Source organism: Coregonus clupeaformis, chromosome 23 (assembly GCF_020615455.1).
Source record: "Coregonus clupeaformis isolate EN_2021a chromosome 23, ASM2061545v1, whole genome shotgun sequence".
NCBI lineage: Eukaryota > Metazoa > Chordata > Actinopteri > Salmoniformes > Salmonidae > Coregonus > Coregonus clupeaformis.
Window position 1 is genome coordinate 32,144,336 of NC_059214.1, and position 19,030 is coordinate 32,163,365.

Below are 19,030 nucleotides of genomic sequence, written 5' to 3' on the forward strand. Positions count from 1 at the left end.
ATCTCTCTGATAACTTGAGCTGCGTTTGAAGTTTTAAACATGGTGGGGACGTTCCATGCACCAAGACAGACTGTCGTTTTTGTGCCTAGAAAACTCCTCATTGAGCTCATGATTTCCCGGGTAGGCCTTTCATCTGAAGCCGTTATAGTGCCTATGGATTGGCTGAAGTTTCCTTTTGGGTCCCTTGTTGTTGTAGTTTTCAAAGTTGTTGCAGTTTCTTTAACAATGTGTGTTTTTATGGGCTGGGGTTGTTAGCCCCACACACAACCCCCAACCTGGAGGGCCTGGTGCTGTGTTTAGTCTGGCCTCTCACCTGGAACCAGCCCGGCATGGTTGAACCTGCCTGGGGCCAAAACCCCACCGGTATAGCTTTCAGGATCACTGAAACATGCAAGCTTCCCCACAAATGCCAAGGAAACAGCACTCAGGGAAGAGCTTTTACATGTAATTACCTTTTACTGTGTAATGGTTTGGCACAGGCGTCTGCAGTTCTTTGTTGGTCAGGAGTGGCATTTCAATAGCCTGGGGCCAACTAAAACCAATGTTGACCTGAAGGAATTCCACAGTCTGCTCTTTATGTTCCATCTCTCTATAATGTCATTCACTTTTGTCGTTTTTTTAGGTGCAGCAGGAATGCACAGAGGAGTTGATTGATGAAAACTGTCTAGCAACGGATGCTGAACAACACTGTCAACATGGACCCACAACACTGAGAGAAAAGGAGGCAGAGTAAACAGGAGGAGAACAGAGAGGGCGACTGAGGGGTGGAGGTGTGGGTGAGAGAATGCACAGCACTTCTATTTCAGGCATTGACCACCTGATAACAACAGTGCTGAGTTGATGGAAATATATGGACGTCATTTGTACCAGAGCATGAGCAACAGATACACCTCTGTACTATATAGGCAGAATGTGGTGCTCAGGGTTAATGGCTGTCGAGCCTGTTGTGGGCTAGGATTTCCAGGGAAGATGGAAAGCTAAGGCTTGTTTACTGAAAAACAACAAGCCCATGGGATTTTATTTATGGATCAAATGCAATATATCTCAGTTGTTTCTAGATAGCAGTGTCCCTGCTTTATTTTTCTATTCAGAAGACTATTCAAATAATGTATCCACCCAGTTGATGTGTGTCCAGGCCATGAAATAGACATAAAGCAATAAGAAGGCCTGGTAGCTGGGTGTAAGTAACTAGATCTACATAGTAACATGTCTATTATCAATAACAGCATGAGTAAAGGACAACTACATTTCCTGCACTTGGTAAATAGATCACCATTCAATAAAACATAAACTGTTACCATTATTTACAGTATTCACAGCAGTACAACTGCTCTTGCCTTCTCTCTCCTTTGTGTACTAAGAAAGTAGTGAGCAGAGGGACACAGCTGAACGCTTCACAGCCATAAAGCCATGTGAATGAGTTAGAGGCATTCCCATGCTCTACTGATCTCTGCCGTTACCAAAGGGATGACGTCACGGGACTTTCCATCACAGCCACTAGTCCATATTAGATTACATGGGTTCAGTTCTCAGAGTAACAGCATAATTCTCAAGTTGGGAACCTGGCCGGAGGCATAGTTACTAGCATTCAGTTCTGAATCTGGTGTAGAGGGCGGAGGCTGGTAAACAGTGACTTCTTTGAGGAAAAGAAGAGAGCTTCAATGTCTGTTCTCTGATATCTCTTTCTCTTGTTAGTTATTTTTACTGTTTTATGTTTGGTTTTTCATCAATCTCTCTGTATCACCCCTCTGTCACTGGTTACACATCCCAAAGGGAAACCCCCCCCATCTCCGGGGAACAGAGTCATGTCAGGGAGTCATGTTGTTGCTGTATATGCACTGTACTGTTGAATTCAATGTGTTTTTTTTGTATTTACTGCTAATCCTTCTTGGCCAGGTCTCCCTTTTCTGGCCTCAATGGGTCTTCCTAGTTAAATAAAGGTTAAATAAAAAATGTATAAATCTAGCAATTCTTTACATACTGCACACAACACTTAAATATAATAATAATAATAATAATAATAATAATAATAATAATAATAATAATAATAATAATAATAATAATAATAATAACAATAATGATAATAATAATAATAATAATATATAATAATAATAACATATAATAATAATAATAATAATAATAATAATAATAATAATAATAATAATAATAATAATAATAATAATGACAATACAATAATAATAGGTCACTATAACACACTCAAACTTTTGCATGATATTTAACAGTTTACAGTATGATCAAAAGCACTGAAACTAAAGTGTTGTTAAAAAATATATTCTCAGGAAGGAAACAACTGCTAATCGTCTAACAGATGTTCTCTGATGCAAGTTTGGGGATTGCAACAAAACTGGGGTTTTCCCTGACTTCCTTCCCCTAGAGTGGTCTAACAGCTACTGTTCACTACAGTGCCTGGTCACCACAGATATTGAATTATTTTTCATTTCACTGAAGAACGAAATGCATGCCCCACTCAGTATAGTATAGGTTTAATAAGCATCCAACCAATCAGCATGTGTGAATAACACCAACACAAAGAAATGTACGGACTAGTACTGTACACACACACCAACCACTACCACCCCTAAACCCACACACCTGTCTCTTCTTGTTGATAAAAAGGCAGGTGTGCATACTAGGTTAATCTTTAGGAATGTTTTAACTTGATAAGATTTCATGTATTTTGGAAGATGGTGTTGGGAGGAAGTTGAGGCTAACACAGTTGATGGTTCTGGAGGGAATGAATCTGTCTTGAATCTCCATGTGGTCTATAAGAGCCACTCCCATATCATCTATCAAGCAGACAGAGCACAGCCACAAAGAACCCACAGGCAACAGCTTGTCCCTGTGTGTTTCTAGTTCCAAGGCTGATATCAAAACAGATCTAATTTTATTTGTCACATGCGCCAAATACAACCGGTTTAGACCTTACAGTGAAATGCTTACTTACAAGCCCTTAACCAACAATGCAGTTTTAAGAAAAAGAAGTGAAGTAAAAAATAAAATAACAAACAATTAAAGAGCAGCAGTAAAATAACAGTAGCGATGCTATATACAAGGGGTACCAGTACAGGGGGTACTAACCTGTGTGGGGGCACAGGTTAGTCAATACAAGGACTTCACAGTGCACTAACCAAAGCAAGGCCTTGAGTAAACGTTGAACATGGCATGACATAACAGTCTCTTTCTAACCTGCATTCTAACTATTAATTTAGTGAAAAGATTAACATTGTAACTAGACCTGCATTGTAACTACTAATGTAGTGAAAATACCTGCATTGTAACTACTAATGTAGTGAAAATACCTGCATTGTAACTACTAATGTAGGAAAATACCTGCATTGTAACTACTAATGTAGTGAAAATACCTGCATTATAACTACTAATGTAGTGAAAATACCTGCAATGTAACTACTAATGTAGTGAAAATACCTGCATTGTAACTACTAATGTAGTGAAAGTACCTGCATTGTAACTACTAATGTAGTGAATATACCTGCATTGTAACTACTAATGTAGTGAAAATACCTGCATTGTAACTACTAATGTAGTGAAAATACCTGCATTGTAACTACTAATGTAGGAAAATACCTGCATTGTAACTACTAATGTAGTGAAAATACCTGCATTATAACTACTAATGTAGTGAAAATACCTGCAATGTAACTACTAATGTAGTGAAAATACCTGCATTGTAACTACTAATGTAGTGAAAGTACCTGCATTGTAACTACTAATGTAGTGAAAATACCTGCATTCTAACTACTAATGTAGTGAAAATACCTGCATTCTAACTACCTACAGTAACTACTGGTGGACAAAAAATGCAATGCTACACTAATGCTAGGCTAAAACAACAAATATCGTAGGGTTAATCAAGGATAGGGTTAATGCGTGGATAGGGCTGTGGCAGTCATCAGCCGGTGATTGTCAAGCAAATAACTGCCGGTCTCACGGTTATTGACAGTAATTGACCGTGAATTAACATAAACACATTTAGCATCTCCTGGCTAATACACATAGCCTACAAGACACTGATGCAGACCTTTGGAACATCTACATTTTAAAAAGTCAAATAAATCCATGTAATATAGCCTACACCTTCACAATAAACACATTATTTATTTTAGACAGGTCTAAAGAAACATGATATGTAGAAAATGTAGTCAATTACAGAAGAAGAGAATAGCATACTCTGAGTTGTCCTTATGTTAGGTCCTGATCTGGCTATGCCATATGGCTGTGGGCTACACTAGTTCATTTAGCAGACAAGATTTGCTTAGAATTTCATGGCAATGTTTATAGTATTTTATAGTATGAAGAATAAAATTGAACAAATCTGAATAAAATAGAAAGGATAATTTCTCCAAACAATTTGAGGGAGTGTGCACATGTTGCTATTCTGTGTTGAGCAGTTAACAAAGAAACAGGTCCTCCTATATGCTTAATTTAGAGTTATCTATGTACATTTCATTGTGATACAAACGTTGGGCTATATGTTATGATTTTTAATTCATTCTAAGACTGCATGATGCGACTCTAATGAAGATTTTTTTAAAAGTCGCATGAAAGGCATGAGCTCTGCTTAGTTTTTTGTGCAGGCTGTACACACTTCAACAGTCTCTCATTGACATTTTGACAAGCACTTGATAATGCTTCAAATTTCCCAGCGGCATCCCCTTTGTGTGGCCGTAATGCCCCCTAAAAAAATCCATACCTTTTGCAGCCAGTGGCCTTTGTGCCCTTAGGCTGAAAATAATAATTGTAATTCCCTTCTCCCTGCATGCTGCGTGCTCCGAAGCGCCTCTCACTCACATGGCTCTCTCAAATAGCTCAATTCTTATTAGCCAACGCCCGTCACGTAATCGGGTCTTTCTCACAGGCTACAAGTGAAGACAGACACATCGGGGACGCAACTGTGCGCATCCTTATCCAATTCCGAGGAGCATATTGAAGATATTGGAAGAACTGTCCACATGTACTTTTCGTCAGCCAACAAGATGAGTAGGCCTAATGAACAGTAAAAGCACTAGCCTACAGTGGGGGGAAAAAAGTATTTAGTCAGCCACCAATTGTGCAAGTTCTCCCACTTAAAAAGATGAGAGAGGCCTGTAATTTTCATCATAGGTACACGTCAACTATGACAGACAAATTGAGAAAAAAAAATCCAGAAAATCACATTGAAGTATTTTTAATGAATTTATTTGCAAATTATGGTGGAAAATAAGTATTTGGTCACCTACAAACAAGCAAGATTTCTGGCTCTCACAGACCTGTAACTTCTTCTTTAAGAGGCTCCTCTGTCCTCCACTCGTTACCTCTATTAATGGCACCTGTTTGAACTTGTTATCAGTATAAAAGACACCTGTCCACAACCTCAAACAGTCACACTCCAAAGTCCACTATGGCCAAGACCAAAGAGCTGTCAAAGGACACCAGAAACAAAATTGTAGACCTGCACCAGGCTGGGAAGACTGCATTTGCTATAGGTAAGCAGCTTGGTTTGAAGAAATCAACTGTGGGAGCAATTATTAGGAAATGGAAGACATACAAGACCACTGATAATCTCCCTCGATCTGGGACTCCACGCAAGATCTCACCCCGTGGGGTCAAAATGATCACAAGAACGGTGAGCAAAAATCCCAGAACCACACGGGGGGACCTAGTGGATGACCTGCTGAGAGCTGGGACCAAAGTAACAAAGCCTACCATCAGTAACACAGTACGCCGCCAGGGACTCAAATCCTGCAGTGCCAGACGTGTCCCCCTGCTTAAGCCAGTACATGTCCAGGCCCGTCTGAAGTTTGCTAGAGTGCATTTGGATGATCCAGAAGAGGATTGGGAGAATGTCATATGGTCAGATGAAACTTTTTGGTAAAAACTCAACTCGTCGTGTTTGGAGGACAAAGAATGCTGAGTTGCATCCAAAGAACACCATACCTACTGTGAAGCATGGGGGTGGAAACATCATGCTTTGGAGCTGATTTTCTGCAAAGGGACCAGGACGACTGATCCGTGTAAAGGAAAGAATGAATCGTGAGATTTTGAGTGAAAACCTCCTTCCATCAGCAAGGGCATTGAAGATGAAACGTGGCTGGGTCTTTCAGCATGACAATGGTCCCAAACACACCGCCCGGGCAACAAAGGAGTGGCTTCGTAAGAAGCATTTCAAGGTCCTGGAGTGGCCTAGCCAGTCTCCAGATCTCAACCCCATAGAAAATCTTTGGAGGGAGTTGAAAGTCTGTGTTGCCCAGCGACAGCCCCAAAACATCACTGCTCTAGAGGAGATCTGCATGGAGGAATGGGCCAAAATACTAGCAACAGTGTGTGAAAACCTTGTGAAGACTTACAGAAAACGTTTGACCTGTGTCATTGCCAACAAAGGGTATATAACAAAGTATTGAGAAACGTTTGTTATTGACCAAATACTTATTTTCCACCATAATTTGCAAATAAATTCATAAAAAATCCTACAATGTGATTTTCTGGATTTTTTTCCCTCAATTTGTCTGTCATAGTTGACGTGTACCTATGATGAAAATTACAGGCCTCTCTCGTCTTTTTAAGTGGGAGAACTTGCACATTTGGTGGCTGACTAAATACTTTTTTCCCCCACTGTACATACAGGAGAGTTGTTGTTCCCGCTGAAGAAACAAAGCCCCTCCACCATGACAAGGCGGTCCACGAGAGAAGCTGTGGTGGAGGAGGGGCCGAGCCGAGGTTTCTAATGTCACAGTGAATACTGCTAGGGTCTTTGTTCATTAGATGGTTGGAGAATGTGCCTCTTCTTTGCAAATGGTTAGAACAATGGAGAATGTGCAGACTGGAAATCTTCCCACACCCATTGCATGTCTGAGATTCTTCTGGCATCTGCTCTCAGCCTGTACAGTGATTTCTTTAAAATAGAACAATAAATATACCTCATGAATAGACAATAGCTCCAACAAAATATATTTTTTGTAATATTTCAAAATATAAAAAAATAAGTCATAATGTGTGTTCCTTACATCATGATACTTCGTCCTTATCTGCCTTCCTGGTTTGGAGTGTTAGAACCCAGACGTCCCAGGTTCATCTTCCTCATCCTTGTCATCAGACATTATAACAGTATTATTACATAGCAAAAAGTGGCTGATGTGATAGGGTAATCACGCAACAATGGTGGACTTTAACATAGTCACATACCTGTGGGGGTGCCTGGAACTGGTGATTGGCCATGATTGAATTCCTTGGATATCGTCCAGAAAAATATATAATATGAATTTGAGCCAATCATCAAGTGAAAATGAAATGTTTTCATAATGCAAAATGATGTTCATAATATTACAGTAGTTGATATTACCAAGGACACTGTCCGTATTTCCTCCAGTACCATACGAGTGCAGCCGCAGTAACAATCAGACATAGAATGACAATGAGTAGAACCCAACAGGCAGCAGAGGTCTCTGTGAGGAGAGAGGGGATACAGTTAATATAGGAAACAGTCTGTATTTACAATTACATATAATTGTGTTGACCTAACAATCATCATGGCTCTGATGCAAACACTTTCCTGCAGAAAGCAAAGAGATAATACTAAGTAATAAGACATGTACATATGCAGTAAGAGATAAGTGTGTATCATGACCATCTTAGTTAGTTGTTATACAGTACCTTCCTGTAGAAAGAGGAATGAGGACATAAGTCTGATACTAACACATGCAGTGAAAGATAAGTGAGCATCTGGCTCAACTTTGTTATCCATGCTACATCACATTTCTCATAACCTCATATATATGTTTTATGTGTATGCCAGGAATGCCTGTATTGTTGCCAGACAAATTTCCATACAGGACAATAAAGTATTCAGTAAAGTACTCAATCAAGCAAGCAAGCAATCAACCAACCAATCAATCAATCAATCAATCAATCAATCAATCAATCAATCGCATAACAATTATAAGCAACTTATTAAACAGTATAAGCAACCAGTATGAATATTGTGTGTGTGTGTGTGTGTGTGTGTGTCTCTCAGGTGCTTCTCACCAGAGGATGTGTGTACATAGAGGGAGCCAGTTGCTCGTCCGTAGGGGTTGGAGGCCTCACAGACATAGAGACCATTCAGCTCAGAGCTGAGACTGAGGAGGTGCAGTATGTCTCCCTCTGCTCTCACTGAAGACACAGGCCATGGCTGGACCACTCTGGAAGAGAGAGAGAGGAGAAGAGGGGCTGAGTGTGTGACTGTGTATCTGTGTGTGTGTGTGTGTGTGTGTGTGTGTGTGTGTGTGTGTGTGTGTGTGTGTGTGTGTGTGTGTGTGTGTGTGTGTGACGTGTTTAACTATACATGTGTTGGTCCCCACAAGGTCAAACGCTATTTCTAGTGGGTTTAGGGTTAAGGTTAGAATTAGTGTTAGGGTTAGAATTAGGTTTAGGGTTAGGGTTAGGAGATTGGGTTAGTTTTAGTGTTAGGGTTAGGAGCTTGGGTTAGGTTTAGGGTTAGGGTTAAGTTTTTTTTGGTTAAGGTTAGGGTTAGGGTAAGGGTACGGGTTAATGTTAGGTTTAGGGTTAGGGTTAGGGGTTAGGGAAGATAGGATCTTGAATGTGACTGAATTGTATGTCCCCACATGGTTAGATGCGCAATACTTTGTGTGTGTGTGTTTGTTCGCATGTGTGCGCGCGGGTGCGCGCGTGTGTGTGTATGTGTGTGTGTGTGTGTGTGTGTGTGTGTGTGTGTGTGTGTGTGTGTGTGTGTGTGTGAAAGACAAATGCATGATTTGACTGCCAGCAAAATTCAAAAACTGTCCTTTAGACATGAACAAACTGAAGCTTCAAGCTAATTTAGATATCACGTCTTAACAAGTTTAGCTAACATTTAGATTTAAACTGGATTGAACTAGTTTACATATGAGTGAGTACCTGCTCCAGGTGTAGTTGGGTTGTGGGTTGCCATCTGCTACACATAGGAAGACTGTGGCTTTAGAGGCCTCACTAAGGGTGATGTTCACTGACTGAGGTGGATCTATGAGAGAGAGAGAGAGAGAGAGAGAGAGAGAGAGAGAGAGAGAGAGAGAGAGAGAGAGAGAGAGAGTCAGCCAGCCAGCCTACAGGTAGGAAGTCAGTGACTTAACAGTGTGGAGCCAGGACAACATCTCCCTCAACATCAATTAGACCAAGGTGCTGATCGTGGACTATGGGAGAAAGCGGGGAGAGCACGCCTCCATCCACATTGACGGGGCTGTTGTGGAGCGGGTCGAGACCTTTAAGTTATTTGGTGTCCACATCAGTAAGGACTTAACATGGTCCACACTCACCCACACAGCCCTGAAGAGAATGTGTCTTCAGATCCTCAAATAATTATACAGCTGCACCATCGAAAACATATTTTCTGAGTGCATCACCGCCTGGTATGGCAATTGCATCGCCCTTGACCAAAAAGCGCTACAAAGGGTGGAACTAATAGGTGTTAATAAAAGGTGGAACTAATAGGTGTTATTCAAAGGGTTCTCCTATGGGGACAGCCGAAAAAACATATTTGGTTCTAGGATAGCACGTTATTATCTAAGAGTGTATAGACAGACAGGGACTGTTTAGAGGGACTACTAGGCTATAGCCAGTGAAGACAGTGAGAGTCTATACTTACAGTGGATGTCTATGGTCTGTGACAGTGATAGTGGAATTTACATTTAAAGTGGATACCGATAGTGTAGGACAGTAGTAGTGGAGTATATACTTACAGTGTCTGTCTATAGTGTAGGACAGTGGTAGTTTAGTATATATTTACAGTGTCTGTCTATAGTGTAGTACAGTAGTAGTAGAATATATTTACAATGTCTGTCTATAGTGTAGGACAGTAGTATTAGAATATATTTACAGTGGATGTCTATTGTATAGGACAGTAGTAGTAGAATATATTTACAGTGTTTGTCTATAGTGTAGGACAGTAGTAGTAGAATACACTTACAGTGGATGTTTATGGTGTAGTTGTAGCTCCTTTCTGTTGCCAGGGCAGACTGGTTGACCACACACTGGACCTGCTGCTGATTGGCTGCTCTGGTTGGCACCCCGAGCAGGTGGCTGAGTACTGTGGTAGTTCCATTGGCGTGCTGGGTGGAGTTTGTCATTGTCCTCAACAAACTGCCGAATGTACCTGAAATCCACTTCACTTCTGCCTGTGGCTTGGCACCAGCAGCCACACAGGTTGCCAAGACAACCTCATTCTCCCCAATGACAGGAGGAACATCAACTGTCACCCTCACCACTGGAGGAACTATGACCAGAAAACAAACAAACAGAGAACAGAAAACATGAACAAGTCACTCATTATTGTGTTTCCCATGTAGCTCAGTTGGTAGAGCATGACGCTTGCAACGCCAGGGTTGTGGGTTTGATTCCCACGGGGGACCAGTATAAAAATTTATGCACTCACTAACTGTAAGTCGTTCTGGATAGGTGCGTCTGCTAAATAACTACAATGAAATTATAAATGTGGAACTATATGTGAAAAACAACCAAAACACACACAGCCTGTCATGTGAAACTTATCCAAATGCTCATGTTACATGACCAAAAAACCCTACCATGTATTCTATCTGGCCAATTGCAATATACATCATTAGTAGCTACACATTTACTGTATTGGAGGTTTGGGCAAATCCGGTTTTAACAGGTTTTAGCTCACGCTGATGAGAGGCTCACCACCTAGAACCTAAAACCCTCTATGCAAGGTTCTTCCATAGAATTAGGAATTAGAATATGATCTCTATGGGTTCCTGATAGATTCCCCTGTAAATGGTTCTGCCTAGAACCCTCTATAAATAATAACATATATTTAAAATGTTTTATTGTCACATACACAAGATAATTGCAGTGAAATTGTCACGGTTTTGTCTTGATGTTGTACACCTGTGTCTAGTTAGTCCTCGTTAGTGTCCTATTTAGTTCTCGTTGTGTGTGTTTGGTGTTGTGTGTGATTGCTCTTCTGTTTTGGTGTTTGAGCTACGTACTTCCCTCCGTTGTTTTGGAGAGGTTTTCGCACGTTAGTGCGCCGTTTGTTTGACGCCTGTGTGCGACTGTATTTCGCCTCCGGGCTTATTGTACTCGTTTACTACGTGAACATTTCACTAAAGTCTTTTGGACTTAGCTTCTGCGTCCTGCGCTTGATTCCTACACCACACCCACCTTCAGCACCCCTTGACAGAATCACACACCATTTGAATGGAATCAGCAGGAGCAACAGCCACGCCTGAGTCGCTGGAGGAGCATGTCCGCGGCCAGGATGACCAGATACGACAACTGGGGACCGCTCTACAGGACGTCATCAACACCCTGCACCGATGGGAGTCCAGAGGGGTACCCACACCTCCACCTACCTTGCCACCCCCATCGGCCGGTCCACCAGTCCCAGGTCCGGAACCCAGGGGGATTTGGCTCTCGCTCCCGAGGGCGTATGACGGAACAGCTGCCGGGTGTCAGGGGTTCCTCCTGCAGGTGGAGCTCTACCTGGCCACTGTACACCCGGTGCCCTCGGGACACGAGAGCGTTTCCGCCCTCATCTCCTGTCTCACGGGCAAGGCGTTGGAATGGGCCAACGCCGAGTGGAGGAAGATGGACGTCACCACCATCTCCTACGCCGAGTTCTCCCGTCGCTTCAAGGCCGTGTTCGACCATCCACCTGAGGGCAAAGCGGCGGGGGAGCGTCTAGTCCACCTGAGACAGGGGAGGAGGAGCGCACAGGCGTTCGCGCTGGAGTTCCGGACTCTAGCGGCAGACGCAGGGTGGAATGAACGGGCCCTCATCGACCATTTTCGATGTAGCCTACGGGAGGACGTTCAACGTGAGTTGGCATGCAGGGATACCAATTTTACCTTCGACCAGTTGGTCGATATGTCCATCCGTCTGGACACCCTGCTGGCCACCTGTGGACGTCCCGAGTGGGGTCCGTCCATTCCACCCTCCGGCACCTCCGAGCCGAGCCCTATGGAGCTCGGAGGTGCTGGCGCTAGAGAAAGGAGGAGGAGGAGCCCGAGGGGGCCTGTCTCCTGCACCAAGTGCGGTCGTGGAGGGCACACTGCGGCCAGGTGCTGGGGAGGGTTCCCGAGGGAGGAGACAACAGGCCACGCACTGGGGAGCCCTCCCAGGTGAGTAGACGCCCCACTTACCCAGAGCTCTCTGTTGCGCACTTTTGTATACCTGTTTGTTTTCCACAGGTTGCACCTCATTCCCAGCATAAGGCGCTAGATTCAGGCGCAGCTGGGAATTTTGTTGATCGGAAGTTTTGTTTAGATTTAGGGATCCCTCTCCTACCTGTTGACAAACCTTTTCCCGTTCATGCCTTAGATAGCCGCCCGTTGGGGTCGGGGTTGATTAGGGAGGTCACAGCACCACTTAGGATGTGTGCGCAGGAGGGTCATGAAGAGACTATACAGCTGTATCTGATCGACTCTCCTGTGTACCCAGTGGTGCTGGGAATTCCCTGGTTAAGCACCCATAACCCTGCTATTTCGTGGCAACAGAGGGCTCTCAATGGGTGGTCTGCTCAGTGTGAGGGGCGATGTCTGGGTGTTTCCGTAGGGGCGACTTCGGTGGAAAGTCCAAACCAAGTGCCCGCACTGCACATTCCGCTTGAATATGGGGATTTAGCTCTCGTGTTTAGTAAAGCTAGGGCGACGCAGTTGCCTCCTCATAGACAGGGGGATTGTGCGATTGATCTCCAGGCAGGAGCAGCGCTCCCACGGAGCCACATGTATCCTTTGTCTCAAGAGGAGAGAAAAGCTATGGAAACTTGAATAGCCGAATCTTTGAGACAGGGATACATTCGGCCCTCCACTTCTCCCGCCTCCTCGAGCTTCTTTTTTGTGAAGAAAAAAGATGGAGGTTGCGCCCGTGCATCAATTACCGTGGTCTCAATCAGATTACTGTGAAATACAGTTATCCACTCCCTCTGATTGCGACCATGACGGAGTCATTGCATGGAGCGCGGTTTATCACAAAACTGGATCTCAGGAGCGCGTATAACTTGGTGCGCATTAGGGAGGGCGACGAATGGAAAACAGCGTTTAGTACCACGTCAGGTCATTTCGAGTATCTCGTCATGCCATATGGGTTGATGAATGCTCCATCAGTCTTCCAATCCTTCGTAGATGACATTTTCTGGGATATGCAGGGGCAAGGGGTGGTCGTGTACATTGATGACATTCTGGTGTACTCGTCTACCCGAGCCGAGCATATAACCCTGGTGCGTCGTGTATTGAGGAGGCTGTTGGAGCACGACCTATATGTCAAGGCAGAGAAATGTCTGTTTTTCCAGGAGTCGGTCTCCTTTTTGGGTTATCGGTTGTCCGCGTCAGGGGTGAGAATGGGGGTGGATCGTGTGTCCGCTGTGCGTAATTGGCAAACCCCAACCACTGTCAAAGAGGTGCAGCAGTTTTTGGGCTTTGCGAATTACTACTGGAGGTTTATCCGGGGTTTTGGACAGGTGGCAGCTCCCATCACGTCCCTTCTGAAAGGGGGTCCGGTGCGCCTGCAGTGGTCAGCTGATGCGGACAGGGCCTTTAGGAGAATGAAGGACCTGTTTACGTCGGCTCCGGTGCTGGCGCATCCGGATCCCGCATTACCCTTTCAGGTCGAGGTGGACGCGTCTGAGGCCGGTATAGGGGCCGTACTATCTCAACGGTCCGGCACGCCACCTATACTCCGCCCCTGTGCTTTTTACTCAAAAAAGCTCAGCCCGACGGAGCGTAATTATGACGTGGGGGACAGGGAGCTGTTAGCTTTAGTTCAGGCCCTTAAGGTGTGGAGGCATTGGCTTGAGGGGGCTCAACACCCTTTCCTCATTTTGACTGACCATCGGAACCTGGAGTACATCTGGGCAGCGAGGAGACTGAATCCTCGCCAGGCTCGATGGAATTTGTTTCTCACCAGGTTCGCATTTAAAATCACGTACATCCCTGGGTCCCAGAATGGTAAGGCAGATGCGCTGTCCCGGCGGTATGACACGGAGGAGAGGTCCGTTGAGCCTACTCCCATATTACCGGAGTCTTGTCTTGTGGCACCGGTGGTGTGGGAGGTCGATGCCGAAATCGAGCGAGCGCTGCGTACCGACCCCAGCCCTCCACAGTGTCCTGAGGGTCGGAAGTACGTTCCGCTCGAGATTCGGGATCGACTCATTTACTGGGCTCACACGTCACCCTCCTCTGGACATCCGGGTATTGGCCGGACAGTGCATTGTCTTAGCACTAAATACTGGTGGCCCACGTTAGCCAGGGATGTGAGGTTTTATGTCTCCTCCTGCTCGGTGTGGTGTGCGCCCAGTGTAAGGCGCCCAGACACCTGCCCAGGGGTAAGTTACAACCCCTGCCCGTTCCACAACGACCATGGTCCCACCTCTCGTGGATTTTGTGACAGACATTCCCCTCTCTCAGGGGAATACCACCATCCTGGTCGTTGTGGACCGGTACTCTAAGGCCTGTCGTCTTCTCCCTATGTCGGGTCTGCCTTCTGCCCTACAAACCGCAGAGGCCATATTTACCCACGTCTTCCGGCATTACGGGGTACCCGAGGATATAGTGTCTGATCGAGGCCCCCAGTTTACCTCCCGAGTATGGAGAGCGTTCATGGAGCGTTTGGGGGTCTCGGTTAGCCTTACCTCAGGGTACCACCCGGAGAGTAACGGGCAGGTAGAACGTGTCAACCAGGATGTGGGTAGGTTTCTGAGGTCGTATTGCCAGGACAGGCCTGAGGAGTGGGCTCGGTACATTCCCTGGGCCGAGATGGCCCAGAACTCTCTCCGCCACTCCTCTACCAACCTAACCCCCTTCCAATGTGTGTTAGGTTACCAGCCGGTTCTGGCACCTTGGCAGCAGAGCCAGATCGAGGCCCCTGTGGTGGATGATTGGATGAGGCGCTCGGAGGAGACGTGGAACGCTGCCCACGTCCATCTGCAGCGGGCCATCCGTCGTCACAAGGCGAGCCGATCTCCACCACAGTGAGGGGCCGGTGTACACACACGGAGATCCAGTCTGGCTCTCTACCAGAAACCTACCCCTCCGCCTGCCCTGCCGGAAGATGGGTCGGCGGTTTGTGGGGCCTTTTAAAGTCCTGAGAAGATTGAACGAGGTGTGTTATAGGTTACATCTGCCTGTTGAGTATAAGAATTTTAACCCCTCGTTCCATGTGTCTCTTCTCAGGCCGGTGGTAGCTGGTCCACTCCAGGAAGGTGTGATAGGAGAGACTCCTCCGCCCCCACTGGACATCGAGGGGGCTCCGGCGTACACCGTTCGGTCCATCTTGGACTCAAGACGCCGGATGGGGCGTCTCCAGTATCTCGTGGAGTGGGAGGGGTACGGCCCGGAGGAGCGGTGCTGGGTGCCGCGGAGGGACATCCTAGACCCAGCTCTCCTGTCGGAGTTCCACCGGGACCATCCCGCGCGCCCTGCTCCGCGTCCTCCTGGTCGTCCCCAAGGCCGGGGTCGGCGCAAGGCTGGAGCCGCGCGTCAAGGGGGGGGTACTGTCACGGTTTCGGCCGAGGCTGCTCCTCCTCCTGGTTCGGGCAGGTTTCGGCGGTCGTCCTCCCCGGAGTACTAGCTGCCACCGATCTATGTTTCATGTTCGTTTGGTTTTGTCTTGATGTTGTACACCTGTGTCTAGTTAGTCCTCGTTAGTGTCCTATTTAGTTCTCGTTGTGTGTGTTTGGTGTTGTGTGTGATTGCTCTTCTGTTTTGGTGTTTGAGCTACGTACTTCCCTCCGTTGTTTTGGAGAGGTTTTCGCACATGTTAGTGCGCCGTTTGTTTGACGCCTGTGTGCGCCTGTATTTCGCCTCCGGGCTTATTGTACTCGTTTACTACGTGAACATTTCACTAAAGTCTTTTGGACTTAGCTTCTGCGTCCTGCGCTTGATTCCTGCACCACACCCACCTTCAGCACCCCTTGACAGAAATGCGTTGTTTTACAGGGTCAGCCATAGTAGTACAGCACCGCTGGAGCAAATTAGGGTTAAGTGCCCATTTTTTTATTTCTAAGACATTCTAAGGTTTGTACTGCCACAACCCTACCCCCAACCCCATCAAAGTTGCCCATCCATGCTCTACTCAGAATAAATTACACAATCACACTCAATTCTCGTTATTAACACCAACTCCTGAATCAACACTAGAAATGTTACACTGAAAAATCTACACTGCTGGTTCACTCATACTTCAATCTATTCTCTCACTCCCTGCTCAATACAATTACAAAATATCATTTATGTCAGTATTGTATTTGTAAAATGATTAAGGGAATCATTGCACAAATCATATGCACAAATATTCCCATATACTGTAGGTACAGTTTTAAACATATTTAAACATTTATCAGATTACTGGAACTCCTGATGTTAAAGTTTAAACAATTAGATAAACACTAATGCTCATGCACTATTTAAAAGTAAGAAAAAAATTACAATAAAGCAAATAACTATTTCTTCCAAAAACAGATCTTAGGATAAGAAAAGGTTATAGGTCGAATCGTATCCCTTTGGAAAGAACCCCTTTGGCACCCTTTTTTCTAAGTGTAGAGAATATGGATTTTCCTTGGCAAAGCAAAACCTGTAGATGAGGGCTCTGCTCTTGCTTAAATAATGAACCTTCCAACTATTTAGCTTTCTAGCATTGATTATCACATGCAGTCTTTCTACACTGTCAAAAGTAGAAACAGTGATACAAAGAGTGAAGGAAGAGTTCTTACCAAGCACAGTCAGAGGAATCTCTATATTGTATGCTCCACTGGGGAAAATAGTGAAGATACATGTGAAGGTGCCTTCATCCAACAGTCTGACAGCTGTTATTCGAATAGATCCAAGGTTTTCTGATGGGTTCCCAATAAACTGGACTCTACCTTTCAATCCATTTGGTGCAATAAAGTTCGTAACCCCATTGGGATTAATCAGCAGAAAATTATGGTTCTGTGTTTCTTCCAAAGTACTTTTCTGCCATGTTATCTGTTCGAGGTCCTCGGTTGTCTCTATCAGTCTGCAGGATAAGTCCACATCCTCCCCCTGTACCACAGTCCTACATCCACCAATCACCCGTATACCTGAAGAGAAAACATAAGGCAAAAACACTGTCCAAAAGATACCTGTAGAATAGATGCTTATGAACTCTAATAAACAGAGAAGTTACCTAAACACACCGATAAGACCATGATTTGTATTTAGCTGTGCTTGTGAACTATGATATCCTATTGATATTGAATTGTGGTTATTGCAATAACTAATGTGCCAATTGCTCAATATTTGACACAATGCACATTTGGGCAGCCATAGTAAGAGGAGATGGCTAAAGCACATACTGATCTGGGTCCAGTCTAGTCTGAAACTACTTAATGAATATGTTATTAGAATAATAAGCCAAAAGCCCTGACATTATTATTACACTTACTCAAGAGTAAGATATTCAATACATTCCCAGATACTTGGGCATGCTCAGCATATCTCAAAACTACTGAGTTAAAAACATAGTAAACATACTGAGTTAAAAACATAGTAAATATACTGATTTAAAAACATAGTAAACATACTGAGTTAAAAACATAGTAAACGTACTGAGTTAAAAACATAGTAAACATACTGAGTTAAAAACATAGTAAACATACTGAGTTAAAAACATAGTAAACATACTGAGTTAAAAACATAGTAAACATACTGAGTTAAACACATAGTAAACATACTGAGTTAAAAACATAGTAAACATACTGAGTTAAAAACATAGTAAACATACTGAGTTAAAAACATAGTAAACATACTGAGTTAAAAACATAGTAAACATACTGAGTTAAAAACATAGTAAACATACTGAGTTAAAAACATAGTAAATATACTGATTTAAAAACATAGTAAACATACTGAGTTAAAAACATAGTAAACATACTGAGTTAAAAACATAGTAAACATACTGAGCTGATGTGTGTGCCTTATTGTACCCTAAAAGGAAAATGACTACAATTGAATGGTGGGATTGTGTGTTTGGTGGGTGTTATTTTCTGCCTAGTGTTAATAAGAAAAAAGTGACAAAAACATGAGCGCAATAATATGACATTTGATTAAATCAATTGAAAACCTACTTTCTGTATCCCTCTGGATGATGAGTAGAATCACACAGCACAGCTTCCGTAACATGCTTTGCTCCTCTCATTGCTAGGGTCACAGGGGAAATGTAATTATGGAATTGTATTACATTTTGAGATTGCCGTTTGTAATAATGAGGTCCTATTCTTTGTTTATGCAAAACAGTTATGTAGGCTATCTCAAATGTTAAATAATGTTGAATGCAATGCAATTTATTTGAGCAATGGTCAGCAATCATCAGTCTTTGATGGAGTAATGCACATCTTGCAAAGTAGCCTACACCTTATTGCAAAAATAAACAAACAGTCCTACATTGGTCAGTAATAATGGAATAAAACAGATGAATATGTAAATGTAATAGGCCACTAACCTTTGATGAATGTTAGTTCCTCTGCTGAACTAGCGTAGAGACATTTGTTTTTTGCTGTTTGTGCTGACAGACAAACGTCCTGCTGCACCTGTAGGGAAAACGTTTTTCAGTAAGCCACAGCAGCTATTGCACAATTGGGTGGATTATGGACGAGACTGTCTAATCTCCACCCCACTCACAGACTCCTGCCGTTTCATAGGCTGTGTGCTACCTCTTTGAAAGCCCATATCACCATTTACTGGTTCTGAAACATACCCATAGGCCTTATTACAAACAAATGTTTTAAAAAATATATTTATTTTCTTTAAGAAAAACAAAGTTAAATACAACAACAGGCCAGATTCTGTATGACTTGGGACCACTCTCTCTGATGATACACTATAAATACAAATGTATGTGGACACACCTTCAAATTAATGTATTTGGCTGTTTCAACCACACCCATTGCTGACAGGTGTATAAAATCGAGCACACAGCCATGCAATCTCCATAGACAAACATTTGCACTAGAATGGCCTTACTGAAGATCTCAGTGACTTTCAACGTGGCACTGTCATAGGATGCC

The 19,030-nt window shown here is 43.9% G+C and overlaps 1 protein-coding gene across 3 annotated transcripts; it reads right to left on the minus strand.

Annotated features, from left to right (window-relative positions):
- Positions 1-627: 627 nt before the first annotated feature.
- LOC123481745 (nectin-3-like) lies at positions 628-18,704 on the minus strand. 3 transcript variants are annotated; one of them, XM_045206641.1, is made up of 10 exons: positions 18,466-18,698; positions 18,092-18,164; positions 16,718-17,065; positions 9,956-10,261; positions 8,911-9,013; positions 8,041-8,195; positions 7,358-7,460; positions 7,201-7,243; positions 7,023-7,100; positions 628-1,926 (listed from the first exon to the last, which is right to left on the minus strand). In XM_045206641.1, exons 2-9 carry the CDS (start codon positions 18,144-18,146, stop codon positions 7,065-7,067), a joined length of 1,149 nt encoding a protein of 382 aa, XP_045062576.1. In that variant the 5' UTR covers positions 18,147-18,164; positions 18,466-18,698; the 3' UTR covers positions 628-1,926; positions 7,023-7,064. The 3 variants fall into 3 exon arrangements, with proteins under 3 accessions (XP_045062576.1, XP_045062575.1, XP_045062577.1); XM_045206640.1 differs by lacking the exon at positions 628-1,926 and adding an exon at positions 6,626-6,910 and having other exon boundaries at positions 18,466-18,697; XM_045206642.1 differs by lacking the exons at positions 628-1,926; positions 7,023-7,100; positions 7,201-7,243; positions 7,358-7,460 and adding an exon at positions 7,632-7,672 and having other exon boundaries at positions 18,466-18,704.
- Between the last annotated feature and the right edge of the window lie 326 nt (positions 18,705-19,030).